Genomic DNA, 18,150 nt, shown 5'->3' on the forward strand with positions numbered 1-18,150 from the left:
CCCCGCGTCCATCCTGGTCCAGAAATGTGAGCATCCAAACAGATTAGGCTCCCACAAAGCCAGTGCATGAAGTAGAATCAAAACCCAGTGCCATTGTCCTTGGCTTCTCAGTTGGCCCCAATTGTCATCCACATTCAGAGAGTCCGGTCTGATCCCCTGCTCCATCAGACCCAGCCCAGTTGGCCTTGGTAAGCACCCATTAGATCAACCCCACCTCTCAGTGGGTGGGCACACCCCTCGCGGTCCTGACTTCCTTGCTCATGTTCTCCCTCCTTCTGATCCTCATTTGGACCTTGGGAGCTCAGTCCAGTGCTCCAATATGGGTCTCTGTCTCTATCTCCATCCATCGCCAGATGAAGGTTCTATGGTGATATGCAAGATATTCATCAGTGTGGCTATAGGATAAGGCCTGTTCAGGCGCCCTCTCCTTACCTGCCCAAGGAACAAACTGGGGACATCTCCTTGGAGACCTGGGAACCCCTTTAGAGCCAAGACTCTCGCCAACCCTAAAATGGCGCCCTTAATTAAGATATCTACTTCCCTGCTCCCATATCCACCCTTCCTCCATCCCAACCATCCCATTTCCCCAAGATCTCCCCATCCTCCCCTTCTCCCTTCTCTATTTCCATCTCCACTTACCTCCACCCCAACCCAACCCACAACCTCTCAATTTTTGCCTGGCAATCTTGTCTACTTCCAATATCCAGGAGGATAACTATATGTTTTTCTTTGGGTTCACCATCTTATTTAGCTTCTCTAGGATCAAGAATTATAGGCTCAATGTCCTTTATTTATGGCTAGAATCCACTTATGATGGAGTACATACCATATTCATCTTCTTGGGTCTGGGTTACATCACTCAGGATAGTGTTTTCTAATTCAACCATTTGCATGCAAAATTCAAGATGTCATTGTTTTTTTACTGCTGAGTAGTACCCTAATGCATATATATTCCACACTTTCTTTATCCATTCTTCCATTGAGTGGCATCTAGGTTGTTTCCAAGTTCTGGCTATTACAAATAATGCTGCTATAAACATAGTTGAACAAATGCTTTTGTAGTATGATCTGGCATCTCTTGGGTATATTCCCAAGAATGGTATTGCTGGATCCTGGGGTAGGTTGATCCTGAATTTCCTGAGAAACCACCACACTGATTTCCAAAGTGGTTTCACAAGGTGTCATTCCCACAAGCAATGGATGAGTGTTCTTCTTACTCTACATCCTCTCCAGCAAAGGTTATCATTGGTGTTTTTGATTTTAGCCATTCAGACAGATGTAAGATGGTATCTCAGAGTTGTTTTGATTTACATTTCCCTGATCGCTAAGGAGGTTGAACATGACTTTTAGTGTCTTTTGGTCATTTGAACTTCTTCTATTGAGAATTCTCTGTTCAGTTCAGCGCACCATTTTTTAATTGGGTTAATTAGCATTTTAAAGTCTAGTTTCTTGAGTTCTTTATATATTTTGGAGATCAGACCTTTGTCCGATGTGGGGATGGTGAAGATCTCCCAATCAGAGGGATGCCTTTTTGTCTTAATGACTGTGTCCTTTGCTTTACAGAAGCTTCTCAGTTTCAGTAGGCGCCTTTAATCCCAGCACTCAGGAGGCAGAGGCAGGCAGATCTCTGTGAGTTCGAGACCAGCCTGGTCTACAGAGCTAGTTCCAGGACAGGCTCCAAAGCCACAGAGAAACCCTGTCTCGAAAAAACAAAAAAACAAAACAAAAAACAGAAGCTTCTCAGTTTTAGGAGGTCCCATTTATTCAATGTTGCCCTTATTGTCTGTGCTACTGGGGTTATACGTAAAATGTAGTCTCCTGTGCCCATGTGTTGTAGACTACTTCCCACTTTCTCTTCTATCAGGTTCAGTGTGTTCAGATTAATATTGAGGTCTTTAATCCATGTAAACTCAAGTTTTGTGCATGATGATAGATATGGATCTATTTTCATTCTTCTCCATGTTGATATCCAGTTATGCCAGCACCATTTGTTGAAGATGCTTTCTTTCTTACATTGTATACTTTTAGCTCTTTTGTCGAAAATCAGGTGTTCATAGGTTTGTGGGTAAATATCCGGGTCTTCTATTCAATTCAATTGGTCGACTCTCTGTTTTATGCCAATACCAAGCTGTTTTCAATACTGTGGCTATGTAATAGAGTTTGAAGTCAGGGATGGTAATGCCTCCAGAAGATCCTTTATTGTATAAGATTGTTTTGACTATCCTGGTTTGTTTGCTTTTTCATATAAAGTTGATTATTGTTCTCTCAAGTTCTGTGAAGAATTTTGTTTGGATTTTAAGGGGGATTGTGTTGAATTTATAGATTGCCTTTGGTAGAATTGCCATTTTTACTATGTTGATCCTACCCTTCCAAGAGCATGGGAAATCCTTCCATTTTCTGGTATCCTCTTCAATTTCTTTCTTCAATGCCTTAAAGTTCTTGTCAAACAGATCTTTCACTTTCTTAGTTAGAGTTACCCCAAGATACTTTATCTATTTGTGGCTATCGTAAAAGATGAAGTTTCTCTGATTTCCCCCTCTGCTTCTCTATCTTTTGTGTATAGGAGGGATACTGATTTTTTGAGTTGATCTTGTATCCTGCCATATCACTGACATATTTGTCAGCTGTAGGAGTTCTTTGGTACAGTTTTTGGGGTCACTAATGTACACTATCATATTATCTGCAAATAACAAAAGTTTGACTTCTTCCTCTCCGATTTGAATCCCATTGATCTCCTTATGTTGTCTTATTGCTATTGCTCTAACTTCAAGAACTATGTTGAAGATATGGTGATAGTGGGCAGCCTTGTCTTGTTCCTGATTTTAGTGGAATGGCTCTGAGTTTCTCTCCATTTAATTTGATATTAGCTGTTGGCATGCTATATATTGCTTTTTATTATATTTAGTTATGATCCTTGTATCCCTAACCTCTCCAAAACCTTTATCATAAAGGGGTGTTGAATTTTGTCAAATGCTTTTTTCACATCTAATGAAATGATCATATGGGTTTTTCTTTCAGTTTATTTATATGATGGATTACATTGATAGAGTTTCGTATGTTGAACCAACTCTGCATCTCTAAGATGAAGCCTACTTGATCGTAATGGATCATTTTTTAATGTGTTTTTGGATTCTGTTTGCATAATTTTATTGAGAATTATTGCATTGATGTTCATAAACCAGATTATTCTGTAATTCTCTTTCTTGCCTGGGTCTTTGTGTGGTTTTGGAATCAGGGTAACTGTAGCTTCATAAAAAGAGTTTGGCAATGACTCTTCTGATTATATAATGTGAAACACATTAGGGAGTATAGGTATCAGCTCTTCTTGGAAGTTCTGATAAAATTCTGCATTAAAACCATCTGGTCCTGGTCTTTTTTTTTTTTTTTTGTTTTGGTTGGGAGGTTTTTATTACAGCTTCTATTTCCTCACAGTTTATAGGGCTATTTAAATTGTTCACCTAGTCTTGATTTAATTTTGGTAAATGGTAATTATCTAAAAACAAGTCCATTTCTTTTACATTTTCCAAATTTGTGGCATATAAGCTTTTGTAGTAAGACCTAATTATTCTCTGAATTTCCTCAATGTCTGTTGTTATATCCCACTTTTCATTTCTGATCTTGTTAATTTGCTTGTTCTCTCTCTCTGCCTTTTGATTAGTTTGCATAGGGGTTTGTCAATCTTGTTGACTTTCACAAAGAACCAACTCTTTATTTCATTGATTCTTCAGATTGTTTTCTGTGTTTCTTTTTTGTTGATTTCAGCCCTCAGTTTGATTATTTCCAGTCTTCTACTCCTCCTTGGTGAGTCTGCTTTGTTTTTTCTAGAGCTTTCAGGTGTGCTGTTAAGTCTCTAATGTGTGCTTTCTCTGTTTTCTTTATGTGGGCACTTAGTGCTACGAACTTTCCTCTAACACTGCTTTCATAGTGTCCCACAGGTTTGGGTTTGTTGTGTCTTTATTTTTGTTGAATTCAAGGAAGACTTTTATTTCTTTCTATATTTCTTCCCTGACCCAGGGGTGGTTCAGTAGTTGACTTTTCAGTTTCCATGAGTTTGTAGGCTTTCTGGGTGTAGAATTGTTGTTGAATTCTAACTTTATTCCATGGTGATCTGATAGTACACAGGTGGTTACTACAATTTTTCTGTATCTGTGGATGTTTGCTTTGTTACTAATTATGTGATCAATTTTTGAGAAGGTTCCATGAGATGCTGAGAAGAAGGTATATTCTTTTCTGTTTGGGTGGAATGTTCTATAGATGTCTGTTAAGTCCAGTTGATTCATTACATCTGTTAATTCTCTTATTTCTCTGTTAAGTTTCTGTCTGGTTGACATGTCCATTGGTGAGAGAGGAGTGTTGAAATCTCCTACTATTAGAGTGTGGGGTTTGATGTATGCTTTGAGTTCTAGTAATGTTTCTTTTATATATGTGGATCCTTTTATATTTGGGGCATAGATATTCAGGATTGAGACTTCCTCCTGATGAATTGTTCCTGTTATGAATATATAGTGTCCTTCTACATCTCTTCTGATTGATCTTATTTTGAAATCAATTTTGTTGGATATTAGTATAGCCACACCTGATTCTTTCTTAGGTTCATTTGATTGGGAAATCTTTTCCCAACACTTTACTGTGAGGTAGTGTTGTCTCTGAGGTTGAAGTGTGTTTCTCGTAAACAGCAGAATGTTGGATCCTGTTTTCGTATCCATTCTCTTAACGTGTACCTTTTTATAGGTGAATTGAGTCCATTGATATTAAGTGATATTAATGACCTGTGGTTGTTAACTCTATTTTTTTTTGTGGTAGCGTTTGTGTGGTTCCCTTTTTTGAGTTGTGCTGGTGAAGGGTTTTCAGATGTCTGTGCTATTTTGGCTGTTGTTAGCTTCCTTGGGGCTGGAGAGGTGCCTCAGCAATTCAGAGCATTGCCTGCTCTTCCAAAGGTCCTGAGTTCAATTTCCAACAAACACATGGTAGCTCACAGCCTTCTTTTTTTTAATTCTTTTTTTAATTAATTAATTTATTTATTAAAGATTTCTNGGCAGAGGCAGGCAGATCTCTGTGAGTTCGAGACCAGCCTGGTCTACAGAGCTAGTTCCAGGACAGGCTCCAAAGCCACAGAGAAACCCTGTCTCGAAAAAACAAAAAAACAAAACAAAAAACAGAAGCTTCTCAGTTTTAGGAGGTCCCATTTATTCAATGTTGCCCTTATTGTCTGTGCTACTGGGGTTATACGTAAAATGTAGTCTCCTGTGCCCATGTGTTGTAGACTACTTCCCACTTTCTCTTCTATCAGGTTCAGTGTGTTCAGATTAATATTGAGGTCTTTAATCCATGTAAACTCAAGTTTTGTGCATGATGATAGATATGGATCTATTTTCATTCTTCTCCATGTTGATATCCAGTTATGCCAGCACCATTTGTTGAAGATGCTTTCTTTCTTACATTGTATACTTTTAGCTCTTTTGTCGAAAATCAGGTGTTCATAGGTTTGTGGGTAAATATCCGGGTCTTCTATTCAATTCAATTGGTCGACTCTCTGTTTTATGCCAATACCAAGCTGTTTTCAATACTGTGGCTATGTAATAGAGTTTGAAGTCAGGGATGGTAATGCCTCCAGAAGATCCTTTATTGTATAAGATTGTTTTGACTATCCTGGTTTGTTTGCTTTTTCATATAAAGTTGATTATTGTTCTCTCAAGTTCTGTGAAGAATTTTGTTTGGATTTTAAGGGGGATTGTGTTGAATTTATAGATTGCCTTTGGTAGAATTGCCATTTTTACTATGTTGATCCTACCCTTCCAAGAGCATGGGAAATCCTTCCATTTTCTGGTATCCTCTTCAATTTCTTTCTTCAATGCCTTAAAGTTCTTGTCAAACAGATCTTTCACTTTCTTAGTTAGAGTTACCCCAAGATACTTTATCTATTTGTGGCTATCGTAAAAGATGAAGTTTCTCTGATTTCCCCCTCTGCTTCTCTATCTTTTGTGTATAGGAGGGATACTGATTTTTTGAGTTGATCTTGTATCCTGCCATATCACTGACATATTTGTCAGCTGTAGGAGTTCTTTGGTACAGTTTTTGGGGTCACTAATGTACACTATCATATTATCTGCAAATAACAAAAGTTTGACTTCTTCCTCTCCGATTTGAATCCCATTGATCTCCTTATGTTGTCTTATTGCTATTGCTCTAACTTCAAGAACTATGTTGAAGATATGGTGATAGTGGGCAGCCTTGTCTTGTTCCTGATTTTAGTGGAATGGCTCTGAGTTTCTCTCCATTTAATTTGATATTAGCTGTTGGCATGCTATATATTGCTTTTTATTATATTTAGTTATGATCCTTGTATCCCTAACCTCTCCAAAACCTTTATCATAAAGGGGTGTTGAATTTTGTCAAATGCTTTTTTCACATCTAATGAAATGATCATATGGGTTTTTCTTTCAGTTTATTTATATGATGGATTACATTGATAGAGTTTCGTATGTTGAACCAACTCTGCATCTCTAAGATGAAGCCTACTTGATCGTAATGGATCATTTTTTAATGTGTTTTTGGATTCTGTTTGCATAATTTTATTGAGAATTATTGCATTGATGTTCATAAACCAGATTATTCTGTAATTCTCTTTCTTGCCTGGGTCTTTGTGTGGTTTTGGAATCAGGGTAACTGTAGCTTCATAAAAAGAGTTTGGCAATGACTCTTCTGATTATATAATGTGAAACACATTAGGGAGTATAGGTATCAGCTCTTCTTGGAAGTTCTGATAAAATTCTGCATTAAAACCATCTGGTCCTGGTCTTTTTTTTTTTTTTTTGTTTTGGTTGGGAGGTTTTTATTACAGCTTCTATTTCCTCACAGTTTATAGGGCTATTTAAATTGTTCACCTAGTCTTGATTTAATTTTGGTAAATGGTAATTATCTAAAAACAAGTCCATTTCTTTTACATTTTCCAAATTTGTGGCATATAAGCTTTTGTAGTAAGACCTAATTATTCTCTGAATTTCCTCAATGTCTGTTGTTATATCCCACTTTTCATTTCTGATCTTGTTAATTTGCTTGTTCTCTCTCTCTGCCTTTTGATTAGTTTGCATAGGGGTTTGTCAATCTTGTTGACTTTCACAAAGAACCAACTCTTTATTTCATTGATTCTTCAGATTGTTTTCTGTGTTTCTTTTTTGTTGATTTCAGCCCTCAGTTTGATTATTTCCAGTCTTCTACTCCTCCTTGGTGAGTCTGCTTTGTTTTTTCTAGAGCTTTCAGGTGTGCTGTTAAGTCTCTAATGTGTGCTTTCTCTGTTTTCTTTATGTGGGCACTTAGTGCTACGAACTTTCCTCTAACACTGCTTTCATAGTGTCCCACAGGTTTGGGTTTGTTGTGTCTTTATTTTTGTTGAATTCAAGGAAGACTTTTATTTCTTTCTATATTTCTTCCCTGACCCAGGGGTGGTTCAGTAGTTGACTTTTCAGTTTCCATGAGTTTGTAGGCTTTCTGGGTGTAGAATTGTTGTTGAATTCTAACTTTATTCCATGGTGATCTGATAGTACACAGGTGGTTACTACAATTTTTCTGTATCTGTGGATGTTTGCTTTGTTACTAATTATGTGATCAATTTTTGAGAAGGTTCCATGAGATGCTGAGAAGAAGGTATATTCTTTTCTGTTTGGGTGGAATGTTCTATAGATGTCTGTTAAGTCCAGTTGATTCATTACATCTGTTAATTCTCTTATTTCTCTGTTAAGTTTCTGTCTGGTTGACATGTCCATTGGTGAGAGAGGAGTGTTGAAATCTCCTACTATTAGAGTGTGGGGTTTGATGTATGCTTTGAGTTCTAGTAATGTTTCTTTTATATATGTGGATCCTTTTATATTTGGGGCATAGATATTCAGGATTGAGACTTCCTCCTGATGAATTGTTCCTGTTATGAATATATAGTGTCCTTCTACATCTCTTCTGATTGATCTTATTTTGAAATCAATTTTGTTGGATATTAGTATAGCCACACCTGATTCTTTCTTAGGTTCATTTGATTGGGAAATCTTTTCCCAACACTTTACTGTGAGGTAGTGTTGTCTCTGAGGTTGAAGTGTGTTTCTCGTAAACAGCAGAATGTTGGATCCTGTTTTCGTATCCATTCTCTTAACGTGTACCTTTTTATAGGTGAATTGAGTCCATTGATATTAAGTGATATTAATGACCTGTGGTTGTTAACTCTATTTTTTTTTTGTGGTAGCGTTTGTGTGGTTCCCTTTTTTGAGTTGTGCTGGTGAAGGGTTTTCAGATGTCTGTGCTATTTTGGCTGTTGTTAGCTTCCTTGGGGCTGGAGAGGTGCCTCAGCAATTCAGAGCATTGCCTGCTCTTCCAAAGGTCCTGAGTTCAATTTCCAACAAACACATGGTAGCTCACAGCCTTCTTTTTTTTAATTCTTTTTTTAATTAATTAATTTATTTATTAAAGATTTCTGTCTCTTCCCCACCGCCGCCTCCCCTTTCCCTCCCCCTCCCCCAATCAAGTCCCCCTCCCTCATCAGCCCACAAAGCAATCAGGGTTCTCTGCCCTGTGGGAAGTCCAAGGACTACCCACCTCCATTCACAGCCTTCTATAATGAGGTCTGGTGCCCTCTTCTGGCCTGTAGGCATACATGTACACAGTCTCACTGTGTTTCAATACTTGTCTTTGTTTTTTCTGTCCCATCTAGTCATTCTTCTGCAGTTATCTTCCTGCAGTACCTGCCTTAAAATGTTATTATGTTTATTTACTTCTTTGTGTCCTGGGACTAACTCCTTTGGAGGTAAAAACAAAAGAAATCCACACAGACACAGAGCTATGCGAGTTGTCTTTGCTTTGCATTCTGAATTTTGTGTCTATCCTTTATAGTTCTGGTTAGGTGATGATGACATCACCTCTGAGACGTTCAATCCAAGTGGTGGATTAAGTAGTTGTTTAGGCCCAGTTTCCATCTACAGCTTGCTATCTGCTTTAAATTTGTGCTTTAGAAACTTTATTTTTCTTCAAAGACTTTTCAAAGGGATACTGAAGCCTAACATATAAAAGAAGCAGTGGCCCACTTCTCTTGACAGTAGTTCAAGCTTATGGTTCCAGTGCTCAGGCGAAACAGGCAGGAGGTTCTCTATGTCAAGGCCAGATTGTGCTGTAGAGTGAGATGATGCCTTAAAGAAAGTGCTCTATTGAAGCCAAGGAGCAGCTTCTGGAGGCTTCCATCATACATTCTCTAGGAAAACTTCTCTGAAGATGCTGCTAACATATTCCTGCTCCTCGACTCACTGCTTTGGAGGATGTCTTATCTGTTGAAGTCCTGAGCTCATGTTAGCTCTGGAAATGAGACACATCTGATGCACGGTCACTGAGAGCAGTGAATTTGGAGTAATTTCAGTCAGCCCTGCTTTGTAGATAGTAGATTTCGTACTTACAAAAGTTATGACCCAGAATGGAGAAAAAGGTACAGGGTATTTTTGATCAACTGGTAAAGTGTATTCAAAGAATGTTTATTGAAAAGATCACCTTTTTACACAAGTCACAACACATGGCAAGTGGGATGAACCATAAGGCTCTAGAGTTATATCTGAGAGGATTCAGGCAGCTGGTTCTGAATACATATGTATTTTCTCTCCCTAGGTCTGGCCCTCCTGCTGAATGCTCATCTGGGTAAGTCACTAATTCCATGTGTTATTGTTGACAAAATGATTAGCTACTGTAAAACTCAAACACCTGAATTTACATAAAGCAATTGTCTGATTAATATAATTAAAAATATACCCTGGTTAAGTCAGACTTTCTTATTATTAGTTAATGAAAGCCTGGCCTTTAGCTTAGGCTTGTTACCAAATAACTTTATAACTTAAATTAACCTGTTTATATTAATCTACATTCTACTATGTGGCTTTTACCTGTCTCCCCTTCTATATTCATGACCTATTCCTCAAGTCACTGGTGTCACTCTTGCACATAGATTCTAACGACCTGAGTTTCTCTCTTTGCACAGAAGTCCTGTCTAGTTTTTGGCCATTCAGAATTTTTATTAAAACTACCACAGTGACACATCTTCAGACAGTGTACAAATATCCAGCAACAAACAAGTATTACTCTATTTGGGAAATGAAAGAAGAGATAAAACATAATAAAGAGAGACTGTTTGTTTTGTGTTGGAGTAGACTTTTAGCTCAGTCATTATCCTCTATAGCTTGACCACTTAACGGTTCTTTTTTAAAACATTTATTTATTTAATTTATTTATTATGTATAGAATATTCTGTGTGTATGCCTGAAGAAGGCACCAGACTTCATTACAGATGGCTGTGAGCCACCATGTGGTTGCTGGGAATTGAACTCAGGACCTTTGGAAGAGCAGGCAATGCTCTTAACTGCTGAGCCATCTCTCCAGCCCCTACCTAAGGGTTCTTAAATTCTCATTCTCTGAGCTTTATGGAACCACCGGACTCGAAGAACTATGAGTATACCATCTTAGAAGAAGTCTAAGATTTTCCAACCTCTTAAAGAGAATATATACAATTTCTTAAGTCATCTGCAGGAGTGCTCTACTAGTCACCTCCAGCTGGAGATCAGGCTTATGAGGTGGGTGGGTGGGGCATAAGCAAAGCCCAAACTTTCATCGTAGTTAAATGATATCTATAATGGAACACCATCCTTATTTTTGATCACCACAGGGTCTGCCTACAATCTGGTATGCTACTTCTCCAACTGGGCCTAGTATCAGCCAGGCCTGGATCATTTCACACCTGATAACATCGACCCTTGCCTGTGTACTCACCTGATCTATGCTTTTGCTGGGATGCAGAACAATGAGATCACCACCATAGAATGGAATGATGTAGAGTTATACAAAGCTTTCAATGACCTCAAAAACAGGTAAAAGAAAGGGGTAAATATCTAAATTAGTATCATTTGGACCAGTTATTGCCAAGTCCCAGTTTCTTTGAAGATATTCCTCAAAACTGATTTTAACAAGTCAATGTTTATCATCTATCTATCTATCTATGTATCTATCTACCACCTTTTAATTATTTCAAAATTAATTTTTAGAATTTGTATAATGTAGTCAAATCATATCAGTACCTTCTCAGTATTCCACAGATGCTCTCTTTCTCTACCTATACAATTTTAGTGTCCTCATCTTTGTTTTAAACTTAGTCTAAGTTCATATATTTTTGAGTGTGTGGGAATCCATTGGATTATTGTTTGCCCATAAGGAGTCAACCACTCTCCCAGAACCTATCATTTGGCACCAGTGCTTCAGCTAGAGATGCGACCTTATGCCCACCTTCCCTTTCCGTGATGGTGTTTAGTCTGGCTTGAGATCTTGGATGTCTTGTGCAGGGTGTTCCACCTGCAGTGGAGTGTATTCATATGTGCAACTTGTCTGTTGTTTCTGGAAATTACTGTAGTCCACCATCTCTGCTTCTTCCTACCCCCTCTTCTGTGCTATTTCCCTGTTTGACTTATGGCCTGGTCCACATGATCAAAGTCATAAAGGCATTATTGTCAGGACCAAGACCCTTGGACACACAGGTTCTTTTGATTTCATGTTGATACAAATGGTTTTCAAAATATGATACAATGCTATGAATTGTAGGTCCTTTGTTGTAGAGATAAGCTCTGAACTCATTCTATCTCACTCAAAGTTTGTATTGCTGACCAACATTTCTTTAATCCATTCTTCCCCTGCTTAAACATCAGAATCAGTTGTTTTGTCATTTTTTATATTTTATTTTGTCATGTCTAGCTAAGCTATCTTTTAGAAGCCTCTTCTTTTCTAATAATAGTCAGAAAGGGAGTGAATACAGAGTAGAGAATAATGGTGGAGGAGTGGGAGTTGTTGAGGGCGGATAAGCAATAATCAGGATATATTGTATGAGAATGAAATCTATTTTCAATAAAATCAAAAAGATAAAATTCTTCCATCTACTTCTATGAGTTCAAATATTTTAGATTCTTCTCATAAGTGAGATCTTGTATTATTTGTTAATCTATGCCTTGCTAATTTTAGTTAACATATCTTCAAATTAAAAATTTTGTTACTAATGGCAGATTTTATTCTTTTAAAGACTGAATAACATAATTAATTACATAATTTTTAAAGTTTAATTATTTTCTAGACCTTTGCAGTGATTATGTTTCTTAAATAATTAATAATGTTACAATTAATATTGAAGTGCTATTATGGACAAAATGGTTTATCTACTCTGTTTTTGATAAAATGTACTCTCAATACTGTTTTAGTTTTTTATACTATATATCTATTTTTATATATCTTTAGGACATTTATATTATTTTTTGAAAACATCCCTACTCCGGATCTTCTCCCTTTTACAATTAGGTTGTTTTCTTGCTATTGACATGAGTTCTTGATATATTTGGGATAGCATCCTTTGCAAGATATATGGTTTGCAGATATATTCTCCGATTTTAAGCTGAAAATCAGTTTATTTCAAGATCCAGTCCATCACTCATGGGTATATACTCAATGAACTCTGCATCTTAATTTGAGATATTTGCTTATCCATGATCACTGCTGTTCTATTCATAATAGCCAGAAATGGGAAACAGCCTAGATGTCCATCAACTGATGAGCATATAATAAAAATATGACACATATATATTTTATAGTATTATTCAACTGTCAAGAAAAAATAAATTTTCAGCTAAATGGATGGAGTTAGAAACTATTATCCTGAGCAAGGTAACCCAAACCAAAAGGATAATCATCACATATTTTCTCTTATATGTGGATCTTTGACTTTAAGCTTTGTATATGTGTGTTTTCTCTGAATAGCCACAGAGGTTGCATAATTAAAAAGGGATAAGGCAGGAGGATACCCTCCTCCAAAGAAAGGAAATAGAATATAGTTTTATAAAGAGATAAAATGACAATAGAATAGGAAGACTAAGTCAGGGAAGAGATGGTGGGGCCCAATAAAGGAGAGAATAAGGGGAGTGACAACCTACACTAAAGGCTTTTTGACAAATCATATGGAAACTTACTATTATAGAAATTATATATGTATATATAAAGAAATTTTTCTTTTATTGAAAATAGATTCTTTTATTTTATATATCAATATATCAAGATTTTAGTTTCCTCTTTCCCTCCTCCTTCCATTCTTCCCTATTTCCCTTCCCTGGAACACCTATTCTTTTTTTGTCCTTATCAAAAAAGGAAAGGCTCCTAAAAGATAATAACTAAACATGACAAGAATAAGATATAATAATGTAAGGGAAAGACTACTGTATTGAAGTTGGACATGGAAAACCAACAGTAGGTAAAGAGTATGATCCACAGTCTCAAGAATCACAGCTCACTTGCTTTCACAATGAGGAGTATCACAATATACAAAACTAATAGTTATATATGAAGAGGATGTGTTTTAGGCCACTGTAGGCACGTGATTGTTGTATCAGTCTCTATGAGCTTATATGTACTTGTTTAGTTGATTCAGAAGTTCTTGTGCTCTAGTGTCCTCTATCTCCTCTTGATCTTAGAACCTTTCTGCCAGACTTGGAGGTGGCGGCACACACCATTAATCCCAGACATCAGGAGGCAGATTCAGGCAGATCTCTATGAGTTTAAGACCAGGTTGGTCTACAGAATAGGTTACAGGATAGCCAAAGCTACACAGAAACATTCTGTTTTAAAAAACAAAACAAAACACAAAATAATCTGCCTCTTATTTGGCAGGATTCCCTGAGATCAGAGGGGAAGAACTTGATGGAGACCTCTGAGTTACACTCTTTCAATGTATAATGTCTGACTGTGGATCTCTGACTCTGTTCTCATCTGCTACCAGAAGAAATCTTTTTGATGATGATTAGATAAGGCACTGGTCTATGGCTATAGCAGAATACTATGAGGAGTCATTTTATTTGTATTTATTTCTTTATTTATAGATCATTAGTGTTTTGTTTTACTCTAGTTCTTTGGGCTATCTATTCACTGGTTCTTCCCCACCCTAGCAGTGCCAGGCATGAGTTCCCTTTTGTGAAGTGGGCCTTAGGTCAAATCAGACATTGGTTGACTTCTCACAGAATTCTGTGCCATAATTGTCCTAGCATATTTTTTCTTCCATTAAACTTGTTTTAATGGGTCTCAAAATTCTGTGACAGATTTTTGGCCAAGTTGTTTCCATTAAAAATTACTGATTTTGAAAACTAATACCTTAAAACTGCCACACACACACACACACACACACAAATGGTCCACATAACATTCTCCGTTCCTTCTCAAGGTTTTACGATGCATTGTTATCATTAACCAGTCTTTTACTATTAAACTTAAATGGCCAATTGAGATAAACAGTTCTGAAACCATTCTTCCACCAGTGATTAAGACTGGGGTGGCAGATGTTAGGGGTAATATTCATTTAGCCTTCTGAGCTTTCTGGGCAGATTTGGTGACCTCACCAGCTCCAGCAGCCTTCTTGTCCACAGCTTTGATGACACCCACAGCAACTGTCTGCCTCATGTCACGATCAGCAAAATGATCCAGTGGAGGATAGTCAGAGAATCTCTCGACACACATGGGCTTGCTGGGAACCATATCAACAATGGCTGCATCACCAGATTTAGGATTTCGGGCCATCTTCCAGCTTCTTGCCAGAACGACGATCAATCTTTTCTTTAAGCTCAGCAAACTTGCATGCTGTGTGAGCTGTGTGACAATCTACTACAGGAGCATAGCCAGCACTAATTTGGCCTGGGTGGTTCAGGATAATCACCTGAGCAGTGGAGCCAGCAGCTTCCGTTGGTGGGTCATTTTTGCTGTCCCCAGCAACGTTGCCACGTCTAACATCTTTGACAGACACGTTCTTCACGTTGAAGCCCACGTTGTCCCCAGGAAGAGCGTCACTCAAAGCTTCATGGTGCATTTCAACAGACTTTACTTCTGTTGTCACACTGACTGGAGCAAAGGTCACCACCATGCCAGGTTTCAAAACACCGGTCTCCACTCGACCCACAGGGACAGTCCCAATACCACCAGTTTTATAGACATCCTGGAGGGGCAGTCGCAACTGACAGTTGGACGAGTTGGTGGCAGGATACAATCCAAAGCTTCCAACAGGTTGGTCCACTGGCACTACCATTTTTGCGAGTGACTTTCCATCCCTTGAACCAAGGCATATTAGCACTTGGATCCAGCATGTCGTCACCATTCCAACCAGAAATCGGCACAAATGTGACTGTGTCAGGGTTGTAGCCGATTTTTGTAATGTAGGCGCTGACTTCCTTAACAATTTCCTCGTATCTCTTCTGGCTGTAGGGTGGCTCCGTGGAATCCATTTTGTTGACACCAACAATTAGCTGTTTCACACCCAGGGTGTAAGCCAGAAGTGTGTGCTCACAGGTCTGCCTATTCTTGGAAATACCAGCTTCGAATTCACCAACACCAGCGGCAACAATCAGGACACCACAGTCAGCCTGTGATGTGCCTATAATCATGTTTTTGATGAAGTCTCTATGTCCTGGGCATCAATGATAGTAACATAGTACTTGCTGGTCTAAAACTTCCACAGGGAGATGTCAATAGTGATACCACGCTCTCGCTCAGCTTTCAGTTTGTCCAAGACCCAGGCATACTTGAAGGAGCCTTTTCCCATCTTGGCAGTCTCTTTCTCAAACTTCTTGATGGCTCATTTGTCGATTCCACCACTCTTGTAGATCAGGTGGCCGGTTGTAGTGGACTTGCTGGAATCAACCTGTCCAATGACGATGATGTTGACGTGAGTCTTTTCCTTTCCCATTTTGGCTTTGAATTAGCAGTGGTTTTCACAACACCTGCATTCTGATGGCAAACCCGTTGTGAAAAAGTGTCCTAGCATATTTTATAGCAGGACAGAATGTAGTTAGAAGATTTTGTGCCTGGGTTGGTGTCCATGTTTCTGTTTCAGTAGCCTGCAAAGTACTTTCCCACACTCCTATGTGTATTGCATAGCTGTAACTTTTAAAATTAATATCATCTGTACTACTGACATTATTAAGATATTGATAGAGTAATGTCAGATAAAATAGTTGAAGTACTTTAGAGAAGAAAGACACTGTGAAAATATGTATTTATTATATATACATCTCTGAGACTAACTTCAAATATGCTTGCCTTGTTCTACAGGAAATTCGTGAAGCTTTTGAGAAGGAGGCTAAGGAGAACAACAAGCCCAGATTGATGATAACTGCAGCTGTAGCTGCTGGCGTTTCCAACATTGAGGCTGGCTATGAGATCCGTGAACTTTCCCAGTGAGTGATGTACTTATTCCAAACATCTGTGGGAACTGTTAAAGCACTGCGGTGGTCAGTCTAGAGATGTCTTGCACTCAAAAGACATTGCTTGTGTACTTGCTTGGGAAAAGGTGTTATTGTCTGCATAGATGTAAGAAACAGTTATCAGAAATGATTTTAAATCTTACTACCTGTCAGGCACCTAGATCAAATCCATGTCATGACATATGACCTCCATGGCTCCTGGGATGGCTACACAGGAGAGAACAGTTCCCTCTACAAATATTCTACTGACACTGGCAGCAATGCTTACCTCAATGTGGTAAGACCCTACAGGAATGCAGACTGGGGGTAAAGTAATATGTAAAGTAGATCCCTGATTTATGCAAGTTCAGCAACTGTCCAAATTAAACAAAGATCTTCTTAAGTTATAGGCCATATCTCATGAACTATAACTTCATCAAAAGTTTTTGAAAAAAAAATCAAGAAATAAATCCATTGGTTATGAACATCGTATAATATGCCTGCTAAAACAGGGAGCTAATATAATTAAATACTGACCATTGCCTCTTTGGGTCCTGTACCTAACCTACTGCCATTACAGGATTATGCCATGAATTACTAGAAGAACAATGGAGTCCCAGCTGAGAAGCGCATTGTTGGATTCCCAGAATATGGACACAGTTTTCTTCTGAGCAACCCCTCCAATAATGGAATTGGTGCCCCTACCTCTGGTGCTGGCCCTGCTGGACCCTATACCAGGGAGGCTGGGTTCTGGGCCTACTACGAGGTCGGTAGATTGGCTGTCTAGTGCTCTGTGAATTTCACACCCAATATTTTACATAGCCTTCAATTTAGGATCTCCTGGATCTGAATGTTCATTTTGCCCATTACCTACCTGTAGTAAGCAGTTCACTCCTGATGCTGTATGTTTGGAAAACATACTTCTATATTTAATTCAAATAATGTTCCTATAAGCAAAAGATTGTGCTACTAAGAACAGTTACATTACATATAAAGAAACAAAATGAACATATCTATCATCCTACTGTGGATTCCATCCTAGGCGGATGGCAGAATCAGGCTTAGACAGGCTGGAGAGCATGGCGGATTCCTGCCGCCATACAGAGACGCGTTTTCAGTCTGCGCAGTGCTCTGCGTGTCAGATTTGGCTGTAACTTGGATGAAAGGAGTTTCTGTGCTGCACACCCAGTCTCAGAATTAAACTGCTGATTGCGGCTCCTATGTGGACTGCTGTTTGCCTGGAACTGTGAATGTTTCAGGGGCACCAAATGGCTCTGAGGCAGGAGAGGCTGCTCCATGCTGAACTGTGCTGACCTCAGGCAGGGACTACCGTAATTGCCATAATAACAGCGCATTTAAGGTTTAGACTGGGCAGGACACAAGCAGTACCGTATTACCTGTACATGATGCAACATAAGTTTTTAAGAAGTGCTTAACATTTTAAGAAATGCTCCTGGATAGTGAAAAAATTACAGATTCACAGTAAAACAGATTCAGACATAAAAGACCAAAGTGTTGGATGAGTGTACGTAGGCTTGAGAGAGAGAAGAAAAAAATATAGAGAATAAAGTTAATGCCTTTAAAAAGAAAAAGGGTAAAGTCTTTAAAGAGACAGAGTACAGAAATACAGATAGTTATAGATTAAGAGAAATAAAGAAAAATAAGCCACGTAAAAATGGAAAATTCACAGAGAGTCTGGATTATGTACATTGTGTTTTCTTTAAAATTTTTGACTGTGAAGGAGCTAAGTACAGAGAGACATTTCATTATATGGGCTGCCAAGCTAAACCAAAATGGATTTCATGAGGGTATTATGATTTCAGAATTTGGGTCTAAGGATATGATGCTTTGGAGAGGGTCTTCTTTTGTTTTTGCAGAGGATGAG

General features: G+C 38.3%; 1 protein-coding gene and 1 pseudogene across 1 annotated transcript in view; one reads left to right on the forward strand and one right to left on the reverse strand.

Annotated features, from left to right (window-relative positions):
* LOC126493842 (acidic mammalian chitinase-like) overlaps nucleotides 1-18,150 on the forward strand; it is a 109,886-nt gene that overhangs the window by 87,835 nt on the left and 3,901 nt on the right. The window contains 3 exon segments of the mRNA XM_050130970.1: nucleotides 16,135-16,259; nucleotides 16,440-16,563; nucleotides 16,846-17,031. Coding sequence (XP_049986927.1) covers nucleotides 16,135-16,259; nucleotides 16,440-16,563; nucleotides 16,846-17,031 — 435 coding nt within the window.
* On the reverse strand, nucleotides 14,389-15,769 carry LOC126493843 (elongation factor 1-alpha 1-like; annotated as a pseudogene).

This window comes from Alexandromys fortis, unplaced genomic scaffold (genome assembly GCF_014885135.2).
Source record: "Alexandromys fortis isolate MF-2015 unplaced genomic scaffold, M_Fortis_MF-2015_v1.1 scaffold_356, whole genome shotgun sequence".
Lineage (NCBI taxonomy): Eukaryota > Metazoa > Chordata > Mammalia > Rodentia > Cricetidae > Alexandromys > Alexandromys fortis.